Source organism: Ostrinia nubilalis, chromosome 3, assembly GCF_963855985.1.
Source record: "Ostrinia nubilalis chromosome 3, ilOstNubi1.1, whole genome shotgun sequence".
NCBI lineage: Eukaryota > Metazoa > Arthropoda > Insecta > Lepidoptera > Crambidae > Ostrinia > Ostrinia nubilalis.
In genome coordinates this window covers 8,170,183-8,187,127 of record NC_087090.1, presented here as the reverse complement: position 1 = coordinate 8,187,127, position 16,945 = coordinate 8,170,183, and the positions used below count along the sequence as shown (strand labels likewise).

The 16,945-nt window shown below is 35.6% G+C and overlaps 4 protein-coding genes across 4 annotated transcripts; 2 read left to right on the top strand and 2 right to left on the bottom strand.

Annotated features, from left to right (window-relative positions):
* Positions 1-131: 131 nt before the first annotated feature.
* LOC135087817 (26S proteasome non-ATPase regulatory subunit 6) lies at positions 132-5,465 on the bottom strand. The gene is made up of 6 exons (XM_063982618.1): positions 5,038-5,465; positions 4,772-4,946; positions 4,400-4,559; positions 3,757-3,941; positions 3,274-3,449; positions 132-1,128 (listed from the first exon to the last, which is right to left on the bottom strand). Exons 1-6 carry the CDS (start codon positions 5,313-5,315, stop codon positions 954-956), a joined length of 1,149 nt encoding a protein of 382 aa, XP_063838688.1. The 5' UTR covers positions 5,316-5,465; the 3' UTR covers positions 132-953.
* Positions 5,466-6,177: 712 nt separating this feature from the next.
* On the top strand, positions 6,178-8,933 carry LOC135087814 (exonuclease mut-7 homolog). The gene has a single exon (XM_063982616.1). The coding sequence runs from the start codon at positions 6,397-6,399 to the stop codon at positions 8,929-8,931; it is 2,535 nt and encodes an 844-aa protein (XP_063838686.1). The 5' UTR covers positions 6,178-6,396; the 3' UTR covers positions 8,932-8,933.
* A 38-nt stretch (positions 8,934-8,971) lies between these two features.
* LOC135087815 (geranylgeranyl transferase type-2 subunit alpha) lies at positions 8,972-13,277 on the bottom strand. Its single transcript, XM_063982617.1, has 10 exons — positions 13,166-13,277; positions 12,981-13,091; positions 12,716-12,831; positions 12,426-12,625; positions 11,937-12,098; positions 11,677-11,790; positions 11,358-11,584; positions 11,065-11,245; positions 10,641-10,966; positions 8,972-10,409 (listed from the first exon to the last, which is right to left on the bottom strand). Exons 1-10 carry the CDS (start codon positions 13,166-13,168, stop codon positions 10,263-10,265), a joined length of 1,587 nt encoding a protein of 528 aa, XP_063838687.1. The 5' UTR covers positions 13,169-13,277; the 3' UTR covers positions 8,972-10,262.
* Positions 13,278-13,760: 483 nt separating this feature from the next.
* On the top strand, positions 13,761-15,401 carry LOC135087829 (transcription activator GAGA-like). The gene is made up of 2 exons (XM_063982643.1): positions 13,761-14,526; positions 14,881-15,401. Exons 1-2 carry the CDS (start codon positions 13,836-13,838, stop codon positions 15,132-15,134), a joined length of 945 nt encoding a protein of 314 aa, XP_063838713.1. The 5' UTR covers positions 13,761-13,835; the 3' UTR covers positions 15,135-15,401.
* The last annotated feature ends 1,544 nt before the right edge of the window (positions 15,402-16,945 follow it).

The following is a 16,945-nucleotide window of genomic DNA, read 5'->3' as shown; positions in this document are numbered from 1 at the left end:
TCTGTATACATATTTTGGCACATTAAAAAACACATATTTTGATACTGAGTAAAGAGGCTATTAATATCTACGCAATTGAGAAGAATGCTTTCTAAAGCAAGGAATATGGAATAGCAAGTTAAAAAACCAAAGACATTTTAATGTTTTATTACAAGACAGTAACCTAGTTTAGTAACATCTGTAGTGACTATTGAAGTTAATACATTTAATTCTAAATAGCCATTCAATTAGTAAATACAATTTTAATTTTCTAGTAATATTTGAACAAAAATTGTCTATTGATTGTGATTTCTAACACAGAAGTCCAAGAAATGAATAGTATTTATTTAATATTATTACTTGCGTAGAATGATGCATTTAAAATTACTTGAATTCTAAATATACCAGGCAGCATTACACAATATTGCATTTAAATATTCATGAAATCCTTTGGAATCTAGTGATCAAATATAGCAGTCTTGCGTTACTGCGGTTTAACGCCATCTAGTGGTAAATAAATGTATCATGTATCCAGGTCCTTTAGCACCCTTTATCCAACTTTCTATAGAGATGTTTTATGGACGATGATACCCTATATTGGACCTTGGCCCTCTAGTTTCAAAAGAGATTACTTTGTTGGACTTCTTGGCGCTTTTAAGTAGCAGACGGTTGAATGGGAAATATTACGCAAAACTCGTCGCAGAGGGCACCACTAGCACAAACAGTAAACAAGCCGCCATATTGCGTACATTCTCAACAAATTATCTGTGAAAACGTATCAAATTACCGTATTGATAATTAATCTTTTGCATTATTTTAAACTCAAATGATTTTTGCAACTTCAATCACGCTCATAACGACACTTGTGAAAAACTCTTTATGCTAGTGCTGCACTCTAGCGGCAGAACTTTGCAGTAACACATGCTTTACTAAAATTACATTACAATAATAACTATTGAAAGCGTACCCAACGTTTAGAAGTTGATAACACTGGCCAGTTTCTTGACGCGGTTGAGGAGCAAGTCTCCCTCGCGGATGGTCGCTTGGTACAGCTGCGAGCGGTCGGCGTCGGCGCCGCGGCCCGCTCCGGTCACCACGCAGCCGGCGACGGCGTCGATGCGGCATTGTAGACGACCGGCGGCTGTGAAGCTGTGGGAAGAAGATATTTATGGTTCAACTTTTGCAGATGGAATTGCCTGGTAGTTCCTGGTAGTACAATGGATGCTGGATCTTTTTTTGGCGAATGTTAGTCTGTCAAGCACAAGCATTTATATAAATCATCCGAGTTAGGGAAAAAATTCGTGAACGTAGGCCACACCCACTCGGTATATCGAGAATCTGACTAAGGTCTGGATTCATGAAACACCTTGATACGGGAAGTAGCTGCATACGAGTTGCGAAACTATACAAAGGTGATAAAAACAATAGCATTCCCTACTTGCGGCATATGTGTGAATGCACGACGAGACTTGACATTAGTCGTAGCATTGTATCACGAGATATCGCGATTCACACAGACGTAGAACATGCGTTTAGCGCCATCTAGCGCCTTGTCCGCTCCTCTCGTTCTACTAGCCCTAGTGAAGAATGCTCCACAAAGCACTAACTTGGAGATCTCCTCCTTCACGAACTTGCGCGTGACGCCGAAGGTGTGCGCGATGTTGTCTAAGCTCAGCGAGCGGTATGCACGAAGCAGTTGCACGTAGTCCTTGATGACGTAGTGTGACCGTAGAACATGCATAAAGCGCCATCTAGCGCCGTGACTGCTACTCTCGTTCTAGCTCTAATGAACACTGCTCCACAAAGCACTCACTTGGAGATCTCCTCCTCCACGAACTCGCGCGTGACGCCGAAGGTGTGCGCGATGTTGTCTAAGCTCAGGGAGCGGTATGCACAGCAGTTGCACGTAGTCCTTGATGACGTAGTGTGACCGTAGAACATGCATAAAGCGCCATCTAGCGCCGTGACTGCTGCTCTCGTTCTAGCTCTAATGAACACTGCTCCACAAAGCACTCACTTGGAGATCTCCTCCTCCACGAACTCGCGCGTGACGCCGAAGGTGTGCGCGATGTTGTCTAAGCTCAGGGAGCGGTATGCACAGCAGTTGCACGTAGTCCTTGATGACGTAGTGCGACCGTAGAACATGCATAAAGCGCCATTTAGCGCCTGGACCGCACCCCTCGCTCTAGCTTAGTTAGACCACGGTAATAATATCATACAGTATTGTAACTTCATATAAACCGACGAAACGCGAGCTTTCCTTCGAATTTCAAATCTCGGGACGTGGTCGAAATCCAAAAGTTAGGGGTGTCGCGAATGTGCCGAACGGACGGCGATGGCCTAGTCTTGAAAATGACTAAGGTGATTTTGACTGACCGTCATTTACGATCTTTGTCAAAAACTAGTCATTACTTAACTGTCAGAAATTGTAATTTTCAGTCAGTTTGATTTGAAATGAAAATTATATATTGTATAAAACCAGCTTTTGCCAACGATTTCGCCCGCCTGAAATTAAAGTAACAGGTCATTAAGTAGGTACTCATTATGATTAGTAGATTCAAAATTAATTTAGTATATTTTTTTAAATTAAATCTACTAATCACAAACAACACGCATTTTTATCCTATTCCATTCACAAAGTATTTTGTTTGTCTGAATAAAAAAAAATACAATCACAAAACTAGATAGAAACTAAGTAGACAGATGTAATTTTATTAGAATGGGTACTGTAGGTAAGCAGCCCTATTGCATGTTGTCATACCGTGACGTACCGCGGGGCTGTTGACATTTTTTTCAAAAATATGGCCGAGTTGGAATACTGTATAGATAGTATTACCGTGGTTAGACGCTGCTCTACAAAGCACTCACTTGGAGATCTCCTCCTCCACGAAGTCGCGCGTGACGCCGAAGGTGTGCGCGATGTTGTCTAAGCTTAGCGAGCGGTAGGCACGAAGCAGCTGCACAGTGCACATAGGCCTTGTTGACGTGGTGCGAATATAGAATATGGATAAAGCGCCATCTAGCGCCTGGACCGCACCCCTCGCTCTAGCTGAGGTGGACGCTGCTCTACAAGGCATTCACTTGGAGATCTCTTTCTCCACGAACTCGCGCGTGACGCCGAAGGTGTGCTCGATGTTGTCTAAGCTCACCGAGCGATAGGCGCGCAGCAGCTGCACGTATGCCTTGATGAGGTAGTGCGTATACATGACATGCACATTGTGTATAGCGCCATCTAGCGCCGTGACTGCTGCTCTCGTTCTAGCTTTAATTAACACTGCTCCACAAAGCACTCACTTGGAGATCTCCTCCTCCACGAACTCGCGCGTGACGCCGAAGGTGTGCGCGATATTGTCTAAGCTCAGCGAGCGGTATGCACGAAGCAGCTGCACGTAAGCCTTGATGCGCGCTTCACGCACGTAGTGTTGGTAGTGAGGCCGGAACACCGGGTCCACGCAGATCTGGGTCTCCACCTAGAAGAGTACAAGAAACATAAAACAGTGACAGACACATTTATTTAGTTATTCAAAATTTGCCATAGTTATCTCAATAATAAATTTTATATAAACGTTAATAAAAACGCGTCAATTTGTGACAAGACAATAAAGTGTATGATGAATTCTTTTTCCTGAGAAGATTTGTCTCTGTGGTAAATGAAAATATACAAATTAATTATTTGTTTACATCCTTAAAAGCCCTAGGTCACTAACCTAACGTTCAGGCTGTTTTGACTGTAATTTTCCAATGTTCTATCTTATGATTCTCTCTTCATCAACTTACCCAAGCAAGACTCTTCATGAAGTCAGCATATCTGCACTCATGCAGAGACTCCACCAACTCCCTAAGCTCGGGGAAGCGCGAGCGCAGCGCCTGGACCGCCGCGCCCTGTCGCCGCAGGGCCGCCTGGAGCGCGTGTCTCTCCAGTGCTAGTGCACATGCTAGCACGCAGTACTGGATTATTGTGCCTGGAATTTGTAATTATAATTCATTTTAATATTGCAATGGCATGTGGACATCCTGTGGCTGAACGATGAATGGCATGTTAACACATGAATATTTGATTTGACGATTGATTGGTTTATGATTATGCCTCTGACAGTGGTTGTTGTGGAAATCTTTATGAAATCACTTTTGCCAGCAGTGGACAAGATTTGATTGAAGCAATTGATATTTCTTAAAACATTTCATACTCGGACAGTATCTTTATCGACGAAGAATCAGTACAAGCAATAAATTTGATATTGAGACGTGTTTTGATAATTTTTGTTTGTCCAAAAATAACTCAAGAAAATTAAAATAATCAATGAAAATCAAGCAGCTCATAATGATTCAAAAGTAGAAACACAGTAAAGAGACAAAGCATCAGTACAAAAATAAAATTAGTCACTAGTTTACAAATAACAAAAAAAAATCCATAACTTACCGAAATCAACCAGCTCATATGACTCGAAAGTGGAGACACAGTCAATGAAGAGGTCTGCGGCATGACTGTAGTCCCTCACAGAGAGACAGTATATCGCCTCGTACGCCTTCAGCTTGTTCCTTGAACGCCAGTCACCACCTTTGTCTACAAGCTCATGTGCCTGTGAATGAAATGATCTTCATGAGAACAAAGATATTAATCTGAAATAATTAGCTTTATTCCTGATTAAATAATTAAATCTAGGTATGAGCAGATTTAAAAATAACTTCACATCTCACTGAAAATCTCATAGCTCAATCTAGAATAGAACGGATGTTATGAATTTCGGTAGCTAATAAAGACAACAAAAACATGTTTCAATAGTTATTGTACCTTGTTAATTGCCTTGCCCATATCTTTAACATTGCAACCATGAAAGTATGCAATTCTGAACATAGCAAATATAGCATCAAGACGCCTGTTGGTGGTAAGTGTGGAGTCCTCATATTTTGTTGTCGCCAATGCAGTTGCTGCTTCTTTGTCACCAATTGAACAAAGGTAGTCCAAACTGAAATAAAAAAAAGGTTGTTTAAAATTGCTATAGATAACAATAAATAACAATCAAAACGTCTTTACTTGTTAATTTAATTAAAACATACCGATCTTGCCAAACAGGAGTCTCTGAATCGTCTTCTTGGAATTTTGATAACCTGTCCTGATTCTCGTTGGCCATTTCATCATACAACTTTTGATCAAATGGCCAGCCCAAGTCCGTGCACACTTCCTTGTAATAAGGAGCCATATGCCCTTCTTTAATTCCCTGAAGAAGCTGTTCTTTCAGCTGAGCATTATCTTTTAGTTCAGGCAGACTGAGCTTAAATTTTATACCAGCCAGGGCCATATATTCGGGAGTTTTACCTTCTGCTGAAAGTTCCATGGTTGGTTTTTCTCAAGTTTTACTAAATACAAACAAAATTCAATAGTTATTATTATAAAACTAGGAATTAACTGCACAAAAATAAAATCACAAGTCAGCAAGCGTACGACAAAACGCAGCACAAAAAAAACGCAGAAAAATAAACGCACTGTCACTCTTGCACAGATTAAAAAAAAGCAAACGGCTTAGACTGAATAAAGTAGATAGACTGTGCCATTGAACAAGTGACATGCCATCATAACAACTCAAACCATTATAAAGGTCACGCAACGCGCGCAGTGAGAGTTGAGGCGATTAATCAGAGCCCCGATTACGGTAATATTTAACGTCTACAATCCAGACACGCTTCTCGATTCTGCGATACGATTGGTCGTTCAACAGCGTACGTCAGCTGTTTTGACCAGATTTCTGCTCTCTGGTTTTGACCAATCGTCATAGAGTATATTATATATAGGACAATCGTATCGCAGAATCGAGAAGCGTGTCTGGATTGGAAACGTTAAAAGTTACCGTAATCGGGGCTCAGAAGCAAAGTCTGGACCTCGATTGCGCTAATGTCTCCAATTCATTCGCGTTTCATCTCCAGTCGCACGCGCACGATGCATGCACATGAGTGGTCAACTAGCTTACGGCTCGCTGTTTCGCGTCTCGTCGTTCGGCGCGCCGATGTGAAAGCTTAGGCGAAAGACTTCTTTTCTTTTCCGCTCGATCCCTTTCAAATTGATGTGTGTGCTAGGACCTTTATTTTTACATATTTTTTTTATTGGCATTTGCAGGGTATCTTGTTATACTCTCTCTGGAGATAATCTGACTTATTCTGTCACTGTCAATCACTCTCAATCTCAACTGTCAATGTCAATAATTCTGGCTGGCTGGAAGGTAGGTCAGTCAGTTACCAATTTTACTATTTTTCACCAAAGATTTTAAGCACAAGCATCAGTTTAACAGCCACGAATACTATAGTGATTTAGTTGTTCTTCTTCAGACTTTAAATTACTAACTTCCTGAATTACACCAAGTCGAACAGACCTTTGTAAACTCAATGGTTTTATCAGCTTTGGGTTCGCCCTAAGGATTCACCATGAGTAAACCAGACTTAGAACAGCTTGTTGGAAAGAATCAATCTATTAAGATTGTCCCATCCATAGAAGATTCTTTGTGTGCATTAGGACTGAATGTGAATTTGGATGACAATACTCTATTCTGGTATCAACAGTTAAAAACCACTTGGAAGACATGGAAGAAAACCGCGACTCTCGAAAATCACGTTGAACTGTTCTTCGAACACGTTCTAGATCCATTCAGAGTTGGTTTAGTGTTTGTTATTAAAAGTGAAGATGTCAAAGATTGCAAGCAAAAGACCTTGCCATATTTCATTATAGAAACCCTTCAAAAATGGTCAATTGGAAGGGGTAAAACTCCGGACGATTCCTTAAAACTGCCAGCATTTCATGTAGCTATACAGCAAAGAAGTAATAATTTTCTTAACTTGCTTATTAAAACCTATCATGTTCCAACAATCAAAGGAATCATAATTCCTGTAGTGAAAGATATGATCAAAAATGATAATTGCAAATTGGCATCCCAAGTTGTTATAGCTATGGATTTATCTGAAGATATCCCAGTTGAAGAGTTGCTTTTCCCACTAATTTTACAAGATAAGACAAATATAATTGACGAGTACTTGACTGAGTGCCCTAGTCAAGTACATAAACTATTGCAATACTTGGACAACTTACTTGATAAAAGAATAAATTTGAGGGAATTTGCACAAAAATATATTGTGGAAAATAAAATTTGTCATGTAAAATATGAAAAAATACATTACAAGCCACTTGGAAAATTGGTAGCTAGGCTTTGCAACAAATTTAATATTCCAATTGAAAGTTGCAAGAATCTCAGTAAAAACCGAACTACAGGTGGTCTAAGGTATTTAATTCACCAAAAATATCAGGAGCATAATGTTAGCTCTTCTGTATGGGATGACCTAGTGAAAGATTCCCTGAGACAAAATGCAGGATCTGCTCAAGAGTTCATTGACATGTTGATGGATTATGACAAAAACGAAGCCCGTAAATGGGCTGATTACTTAAATATACCAGCAGACAACTTACCATTGGCATTAAGAGAAATGACTATAAACGAAGAACCAGTTGAAGAAAATTGGGATACAGTAGAGAACAGCACACTTGAATATTATAAGTTATCTTTACCTGAAGAACATGTGGTATTAATAGATACTGGTGAAAAGTTTTATGATCTGATGACATTACTAAGCCAATGTAGTCTCGTAAGTATTGACTGTGAATGGAAACCCTCCTTTGGAGCCAAGCAATCTCAAGTTGCCTTAATTCAAGTGGCTACATACACTCACATTTATCTCATTGATGCTTTACTGTTAAACAGTCAATCTTATTCTAGTTTCTGGTATACTTTTTACAAAACATTCTTAGACAACGCTGAAATAATAAAACTAGGTTTTGGACTTGAACAAGATTTAAAAGAAATGAAGGCATCTGTTATTAGCTTAGGAAATATCAAAGTAAAAGGTGAAGGATTGTTAGACCTGTCCACACTTTGGAGAAATCTCCTTAACAGTGGTCTATCTGTGCCAAATTGTGATGAGCAAACCGGCAATAGCCTAAGCAATTTGGTTCAATCTTGTTTTGGATTGCCTCTTGAAAAATCAGAACAGTGTTCAAACTGGGAACTGAGACCTCTACGTAAAACCCAAATACTTTATGCTGCTTTAGATGCTTACGTATTAGTAGAAGTATACAGATATCTCCAAAATTTGTGTGTGGAGCAAGGTATAAATTTTGAAGAAATTTGCAATGTAGCAATGCAAGAACCAAAGAAGAAATCACTGAAGAAAGTCAAAGTTTATGAGAAAACATCTCCATTCATGCCAAGTATCCATTCAAGAACCACTAATGAAGTAAAGGTACTAATTGAACCAAAAATATCCCATCTAATGGCTTACTTAAGATATTGTGGAATAGATACAACAGTATTTCCTGAAACAATGTTATGGTGTGATGTCGTTAACTTGGCAACAAGCGAAGAGAGGTACATTTTGTTGACGAAACATAGGGGCACCCCTGATGTGAATTTTCCTCAAAGCTCAATAATTAATGTGGGTAAAGGAATTGTCGTAGATCAACTACAAATAGTATTTAATTCTTTAAATGTAGGTATTAAGCAAAGTGATCTTTTCAAGTTTTGTATTAAATGTAATGATAAAGAATTAACTAAGTTAAGTCCAAATGAAGTCCAAGCTATTTGTAAGGAATATCAAGCTTCTAGAGCGAATTATAGTTCTTACCCAAATAACCACCGTAGTGACTATGATGACGATATTGACGAGTTGGATAATTTTCTGAGTGACTCAGATTGTGACGAAGATCTATACAAAGTTGTAAATGTCATAAAACCAAACAATATCTCTTATAAAACCAAAAAAGGGGCATTAATCCAAATTGAAAATGTTAATTCACCATCAAACAAACCAGGATTATTGTGTGAAAGTTGTGGGACATTGTTTAGAGATAGTGATGAACTATCAAAATCTGTAAGTGACACAATACTTAGTATAACAAAACTTTCCTTTTGGTAAATAGAACCAATTGTGGTGGCACAAAATGAGAGAGATGATGTACAAATGATTTTGTTTATTTGAGGTAGAATATACATTCTAAGTGATAATAACATAACATTATGTGAATAACATTTAAAAGTAACTGAAGAAAATTTACAAATTCATTTGCATATGGATATAAATTGTGTCAATTTAGGATAGCAACAGCATTATGTAACATAGTATTGATACTGATGATAAATAAATTATTTCCACCTATTTACCAAGTTACAAAAATCATTATAGCTAAGTAGATAACATGTAAATGTTTATTTACAAACATAAAATATATCAAAAAATATTAAATGAAATACTACTTACAACAACAATTAGTCTAGTTGTACTTAAATCTTTCAAATACACCAGCCAACCTATGTCAGTATATTTAAAAACAATAAATCCAGTCCAAACACTTGTACAGACACAGATCCAAAGAAATATATCATATCACTCATGAAACAAGGCAATAATGTGTATAAAAAGTAGTTTAGTGATAATTAATTTTCTTTGGTTCGTTTTAAATGTATAATAAATATCTAATTAGTTAAGTAGTATATTATTAGGATAGATATTTGTATTACTGTTGTTATGTTTATAGCATACTAGGGATCAGAATCCAATATGTTCACTATCTGTAAGTGGTCCATAATTAGGTAATAACGCTCAAAACACGATATAATTATAAAAAATAGGTTCAAGCATAGGCTTGAACCTATTATAGACATAAGCTTGTACATTATGGTTAAATTAAATGTAAATGCTTTACCAACTACTGCCATGAATCTATTCTTGATTTGAGTGCTATTCCTAATATGGGCATGTCTATTTCCTTAGTATGTTATGGCAAAATTTTAAAGTACAGATGACGATAAATCAAGCTAAACATTGTTGGCTCTTATGTATCTGTAATAGACAATATTTTGCAACAAATTGTACATAGTCTTATAATGTCGCCTGTACCTATGTCCAACTTAATTTAAAGGTAATTTTTCCAATCACCAATAACATAACTTTTGCTTACAGAATTTGTCATTACATTATTATAAGTTTTAATCATAAGTTCTATTTAATTTTCTTGATAAAAAAGGCAATTGGTGAAAATTTTTGAAAATTCAGTACATAATATAGTTAGGAATCCTTTTGTTACCAGTATTTGGTATTTCAGGATATCCACTGATTATACATATTTTAGATAGCATAATAATATATTTCAGAATAAAAGTCAAGGCAAGCTTAATAGTGGGATGTTGTGCTTGATTGCAACACAAAAAACATTTAACAAATTATCTATCTAGATATTTATAATTTAATCAAAAGATTATATTGCAGTTCAGTTTTTCCTGTAATAGTGCCACTTCAGTCTTATCTAAATCATTGTTTTGTAAATCCAATACTTCCAATTCCAAACTTGGGAATCCTCTTAAGGTTGTAAGTTTGTTATTCCTTAATGATAAGTTCTGAAAGTAAATAAAATATATTTTATACCATATTACATAGTTTTACTAACTTCTGAATGCACTAACATTAAAGTTGCATAGCTAGATATTTTTATTGAACCTAGACACAGTTCAAAGATAAAGCTTTCTCTTTATGCCAATTTGTTACTGAGAAAAAATCTAAGATTCCTAGATAGTGAGGTATAAGGCTAATAATTCATTTATCTTGACTTTCAATATTGATTTTCTTACCTTGCAATTTTGTAGCACTACTAAAGAGGGCAGCACTTTATTAGATAAATTCTGATCAGACAAATCAACATTTTCGCAATAACTGTAGTACTGCAAATGTGGAAGACTGGTTATCTTCTCATCAAAAGATATTTTCAATGAAATACTATTGTTTTCAAAGTCATTATACAGTTGGTTTTCAATGCACCATTTTGTTTTTAAATCGTTGTAGTATCCATCACGTAATTTGTCAATACTTTTGAGTGTTTGTAAATTTTGAATAACTTCATTGTGATAGAGCTTTGCATCAATGCAATAAAGAAAGACAGTTGTAGTCAACAATGTCCCTGAAATATAAACATTTTTAGAATAATTTTATACAAAATTTATATGAAAATATATGATGTCATATGATAAAATATCTCAGAATTTTTAAATTACAAACATTTGTTATCTGGTTCTAAAGCAAGAAGCTGCCGGCAAGCATCTAATTGTGTTTCCAGTTCCTTTATCACAGGTTCTGAGTAGTTCTTCTGAAAACTAATTTTTTTTTTGCCAACAAATGTGTTTGGTATCACTCTCATACATGTAATAGTTTGCTTGCCATCATCCCCATCATAATGCACCTGGAAAAAATAACATTAGATTTCCAATATCAATGGTGTAGAGACAAGAACTGATATCTGTGAATCAAACTTTTTAGTATTTAGTTTTTCTTCAACGAAACTTATACTATACCTCTATTTCCATATCATCTAATATTGTTTCATTATGTTTAAAAATCCACAAGTTATCATACTGGTTTTCAGTACACGATAACCAATTACTAGTCACTGGTAGTTTATTGAAAGTTATGTTTATTTTTTCCTTTACATGGTCGTAGGAAACATGTTGGTTAAATGCCAGAGTGGCCTTTGATGGTGTGACAGTAACTACAACTAAATGTTTACTATTCTTCACAGCACCTGAAAAATTCAAGTTTTTTATTGTACAATGCAAAGGTATATTTTATGATGCCTCCAAAAATTTTGTGACATAAAAGAAAAATGAAAATCACCTAATAACCATCTTTGGTAGAACCATGCACTAGTGTCATCAGGATCTGTAAATGCAGCACTTTGCACCATTTTCAACTCATGTTTATGATGGCTATCTTCGATAGGCCTTCCTCCTGAAAGAAAGAGATTTTAGCTGTAAATTTCGGATATTTTATGAAACTGGACCAGTTTTATTTGCTTACACTAAAATGATAATGTTAAGCCCTTAATTTCATAAACAAATATTTTAAATAACAATTTCAAACAAGACATTTTTTACCTTCTAAATCAGGATACAATGCTACAAGCATTTTACTTCTGTAATGCCAAGCAGAATAGTTTGAAAAGTTATCATGCAACTTTTCTGTAGTAAAATCAAACTCATCCTTTAGTGGGGGTTTGCATTTGCTAACTACAAATCTTCTATAATCCCATGTGTGAACTGAAATAAAAATAATACTTATCATGAAACATAAAAATTATGGTAGATGTTGCATGTGCAGCACAAATTGGGTTGTTGTTATTAATGCAATTTTTTGGTAATTTGCCGTTGAAAGGACAAAGGAGAAGGCAAGACAGCGTACCTAAAAATACTCCATGAATGACATATTACTATGTATTAAAACTAACTGAATTTAAACTAAGATACAATATTCTGAGTCAGTTTTTTAAGTAAGTATTGTTTGTCAATGAAATGGCATGTAAATTACAATAAAAACAGTGATTATGTGCAGTAGCCTATAATTTATAAAAAATTGATATTACTTACAATTCCTTTCATCAAATTTTAAATATTTATTGCAAACAGCAAGTTCTTGGGCCCAGTTTGGATCAGACCTAGTTGTGAGCACCCATTCTCTCTGATGCCATGCACCATACGACTTTGGATTTATTTTCAAGCAATATTCAGTCAACTGTAACTCAGCATCAAACATACTACTTAATTCTTCCTGCATAGCATCATCCTTTCTGAAAATTTAATAAACTCATTTTTATTTAACTTCATACAAAAACTATTAATGATTGCACCAATATATCAAATTGTATAGAAGTTCTTACACAAATATTGTAAATATCTCCCTCCGAATATTCCACAAAGTGTAAATATCTGGATTTCCAGATAAAACATTGCCTGTTAACTCCAATAACTCCTTGTCTAACTCCCCTTGACTCCTCTGAAAATGATAGAAGTTTTAGGAAAACATGTAAAGGTAAAACTTTTAGCAATAAGTTAGATTACAGCAAGGAAGTTACAAAGAACTGATGACACACTGATGAATATTGCATTGATAGATTTTCTAATCTTCTTTGAATAGAAGCTTACCTTGCTTTGGATTTTTTGCATAGCATATTTGAATTTTTTAAGCTTTTCCTGGCGCTCCTTCTTCTTACGAGCTATTTCTTCTTCAGTTGTTCGAACTTTCACACGACCGTGCTGCAAAGTTAAATAATTAGCTAATATTCCAAAACTTTCAATAAATACTACTACGTAATTTTTTTTAACATTACCATTGTTTTAATGAGTTGTTAGTAAGAGTTGAAACAGTGAAATTTGGGAAATTGATACTATTTTCTTTCATTCAGCAGCAATTTCCAACCAAAAAACTTGCTCAATTTGCAATGTCATTAGTGTCAAATTGATAGACATAACAGTTTACTTTTTAACAATAATAATTATGCAAAGATTATGTTAAATATAGCACTAAAAGTAAATTAAATTACTTTAGTAAAAATAAATCATAATCATTGAGCGTAAGTTTATGAACAGATAAGAACGTAATAACTAATAAAAATAAAAGTCTCTTTTCCTCAGATTTCTACAATAGGGTAGCATTGTATAAAATTATCACTTCACGGGATTTATTGCAACAATTTATCTCTTCAGTCTGCCCGCGACCATGACTCGTGCAACCGAGCCGAAACGTCGGCAGGGTAAATATTATTTACCGTTAAAATAGATATTGTTGCAATAAATCCCGTGAAGTGATAATTTTATAGTAAAAAATGCAACATAATAGTTTAAAAGCATTGTATAAAATAAAATATCTGTGCCTAATATTTGAAAATACTCTATGGAAAAAGTTAAGATGACTTGTCAGTCAGCTGTCAAAAAAGTTAAGTTTTCCTCATTATTTTAGGGCGATTACAATACTTTGTTGAAATATTAATTACCAATATAATGAATAATGCACCACAGTTTTCTTTGCGCTGGAACAATTACGTTACCCATGTTACGGAGGCTTTCAACGTGTTACGTTTCGAAAATGATTTGGTTGATGTAACCCTGTGTTGTGATGGTGGTAAAATTAAGGCTCACAAAATGTTACTGTCTGCTTGCAGTAATTATTTCAAACAGATTTTTAAAGAAAACCCTTGCCAGCATCCTGTGATAATATTTAGAAACTTCAAGTACGAAGACCTTAATGCAATCATAAATTTCATGTATCATGGGGAAGTAAACATATTTCAGGAGCAATTGGAATCATTTTTAATTACAGCTGAGCTTTTAGAAGTCAAGGGTTTAACAGATAATGCGGAGGATGAATCATCTAAAGGCCAGTTGCGCATGAATGATACTTCTTTAGACTTAAGTTCGAAGTCTCATAGATTTACTGAAGATATTGTGCCGGTGCTGTCCGATGAGCCTATAAACTTAGCTCCTGTACAGAGCAGTAAAGATGAGTACATTCCACAGGCAAACTTGGTTAAAGTGACTCCTGAAACTTCATCTCAAGATAATGAGAATATTGAGGTTCAACCTGAAAGTTCAAAAGTGGATGAAAGCAAGACAAAACCTGCGGCTAGTGAGGAAATGCAGGTGGATAATCAGTCAACTTCAGTGGAAGATTTGTCTGAGAAGAGTAGTTCAGGTAATTTATTTAATTATAAATTCACTATGTTGCATAAATAATAGTTTAAAAAATAGGCTTATCATGCCGAAAGATAATGTAATAACATCACTAAATGATATAAACTTAATTTTCACAATTATTAACGTAATTTACATCAGTCAGTCCTTTTTATAAAATTACTGCATACTAACTCACTTTTTATAATTCACTAAAACCATGTTATTCTGCCATGAAGCTAATGGAGAAAACCAAGCATATACTCCACTACCAAGGTTTTATAGAACAATTAAGTATTTCCAACTAATGTTTTATTGTGAACTTCGAGTAATTGTTATTATTATGTAACTTAACATTACTTTTTTTTCATTATAGAATCGGAGTTGGCTAAGTTTCGCTGCCAGTTGTGTCCAAAAGGCTTCAAGCATCCTACATCGTTAACATTGCACAAGGACTCTCACGCTGGTAAAACACAGTGCCCTGTTTGTCTACGATCATTCTCCAGATCTTATGATATGAGAAGTCATCTTCAGAGAATACATCAAGGGAAGCAATTAACAATTAAAGAAATTAGATATAAGAATTCCAGTGACAATATAGGTCCAAAGCAGTTCACTCATCCCATTTAGTTGTTATTTATTGGTGACTAAAGTTGCCTTGTCAATTATTATGCACAAAGTGCAGAAGAGAATTATTGTTGTCACTTTGCATATATTATTATATTGTACAGAATATATATTGAAGATTTTATGAATATACTATGAGAATTAATGAAACTATGTATACCTATTTTATTTACTAATTTTAAGTCACAAAAAAGTTGCTCAGTGCTTTAGCTTTGGCTATTTTTGTACTAGTCTACAAAAAATTGTTTGATAATATATTGTTTCTATAAATTATTTTGTTTTATTTACAAATTCCATCATAATATTATGACATAGCTTAAGTAGGCTGTCTCTAATTATGTAAAATAAGTAAACGGTTTTATGTAAATCATGTGTATAGTTTTAATGGGGGAGACATGGTTGTAGCAAACTGAAGTTAGAAAGAAATCATTGGTTCGCCCCGGGTGCCAAGCATCAGGGGGTGACAACAGTCGCTCAGATTAGTACTCACTAGCGCATTTGCATGACAAGGACGGTCATGATTGTCATGATACGGGCCGATTGGTATCATATAGCTCATTCGTACTAACAACATCTGTCATCTTCGAATCGGTAACCCAAAAATTCTGGGGGGCACCAGACCAGACCATTCTGGGGTGCCTTAGTCCCCAGCTACTATGGGGGGGGGAGAGGATCGCCCCGGGTGCCAAGCCATGCTACGCCGCCACTGAACAAATCTAGCAGTGTTTATGAGTCAAACACACTGCATGTACCTACGTACCGTATAGGTACCAGGGATGTTATGGGTATCCGTAACCGTAAACGAAACTTTCGGATATCCGAAATAAAAAAATATCCGAAACCGTAACCGATTCAAAAGTTTCGGATAGTTTCGGATGTAGGCAGTTTAAATTGTTTTTTGTATAGCATTATAATGTAAAGGCATAACAGCCTGATTTACCTTTATAATGCCATCTAGTATCAATTTTTATTGTTTTATTACTTTTTATTCGATATAAAGTGTGCGGCCATGAATGAACCGTGTTGGACAACTATTGCAAATTGCATTCTAAAGCACAGATATCCGTAACCGTAACCGAAACATTCGGATATCCGAAATAAAAAAAAACGTAACCGAAACCGGTATAATATTATTCCTATATCTATTAACCGTATCCATAACCGAAACTACCATATCCATAACATCCCTAATAGGTACCTACGATACAGCTTGATTTCCCTGTATTTTCGACAATACAATACTCATTGCACATTGAGCACAATATCTTCTAGTCAACCTTAGAGTAAGTACATACAAACAGAAATTAGAGTAAGTAAATATAAGGCTTATGCTGCGTTTACACTGCGCGGATATTAGCCAAGTCAAGTCAAAAAAACAGTGGGGTGGGGATGAATTAATTATGAATGAATTTCATCCCCACTCCTCTGTTTTTTTGACTTGACTCGGCTAATTTCCGCATAGTGTAAAAGCAGCATTTTAGCACCACTTACTCTATTTTCTGTTGTTTTCGTACATACCTTATGATAAGGTATGTATGTACGTAATTAATGTCTTACTCTTAGCTTGTCGCAACGTACCTACTTAAAATTTGCGATGAACACGAAATGATAAAATAATCACTCAACAATGTAACAAAACTAGGGTTTCTGCTCGAGCTTTCTCGAACTCGAGAAAACTCGAGAAATTTGGCTTCATTCGAGACGAGAAAAAAATTACCGAAGCTCGAGAATTCTCGAGTCTCGAATTTGAAGCTTTAATATTCTTGAAAGCCTATTTTCTTAGACAAAAGTAAGATTTTAATTATTTAATAGGT

What these genes read in the sequence shown, in the direction of transcription:
- LOC135087814 (XM_063982616.1), top strand. Translation starts at nt 6,397, where the DNA reads ATGAGTAAACCAGACTTAGAACAGCTTGTTGGAAAGAATCAATCTATT.
- LOC135087815 (XM_063982617.1), bottom strand. An exon ending in AAAATTTGATGAAAGGAATT is followed by an intron (nt 12,099 to 12,425) that starts GTAAGTAATATC and finishes TTTTTATTTCAG; the next exon opens with TTCACACATGGGATTATAGA. An exon ending in TAGTGCTACAAAATTGCAAG is followed by an intron (nt 10,410 to 10,640) that starts GTAAGAAAATCA and finishes ATTTACTTTCAG; the next exon opens with AACTTATCATTAAGGAATAA.
- LOC135087829 (XM_063982643.1), top strand. Translation starts at nt 13,836, where the DNA reads ATGAATAATGCACCACAGTTTTCTTTGCGCTGGAACAATTACGTTACC. An exon ending in GTCTGAGAAGAGTAGTTCAG is followed by an intron (nt 14,527 to 14,880) that starts GTAATTTATTTA and finishes TTTTCATTATAG; the next exon opens with AATCGGAGTTGGCTAAGTTT.
- LOC135087817 (XM_063982618.1), bottom strand. Translation starts at nt 5,315, where the DNA reads ATGGAACTTTCAGCAGAAGGTAAAACTCCCGAATATATGGCCCTGGCT. An exon ending in TGGGCAAGGCAATTAACAAG is followed by an intron (nt 4,560 to 4,771) that starts GTACAATAACTA and finishes TTTCATTCACAG; the next exon opens with GCACATGAGCTTGTAGACAA. An exon ending in ATATGAGCTGGTTGATTTCG is followed by an intron (nt 3,942 to 4,399) that starts GTAAGTTATGGA and finishes TACAAATTCCAG; the next exon opens with GCACAATAATCCAGTACTGC.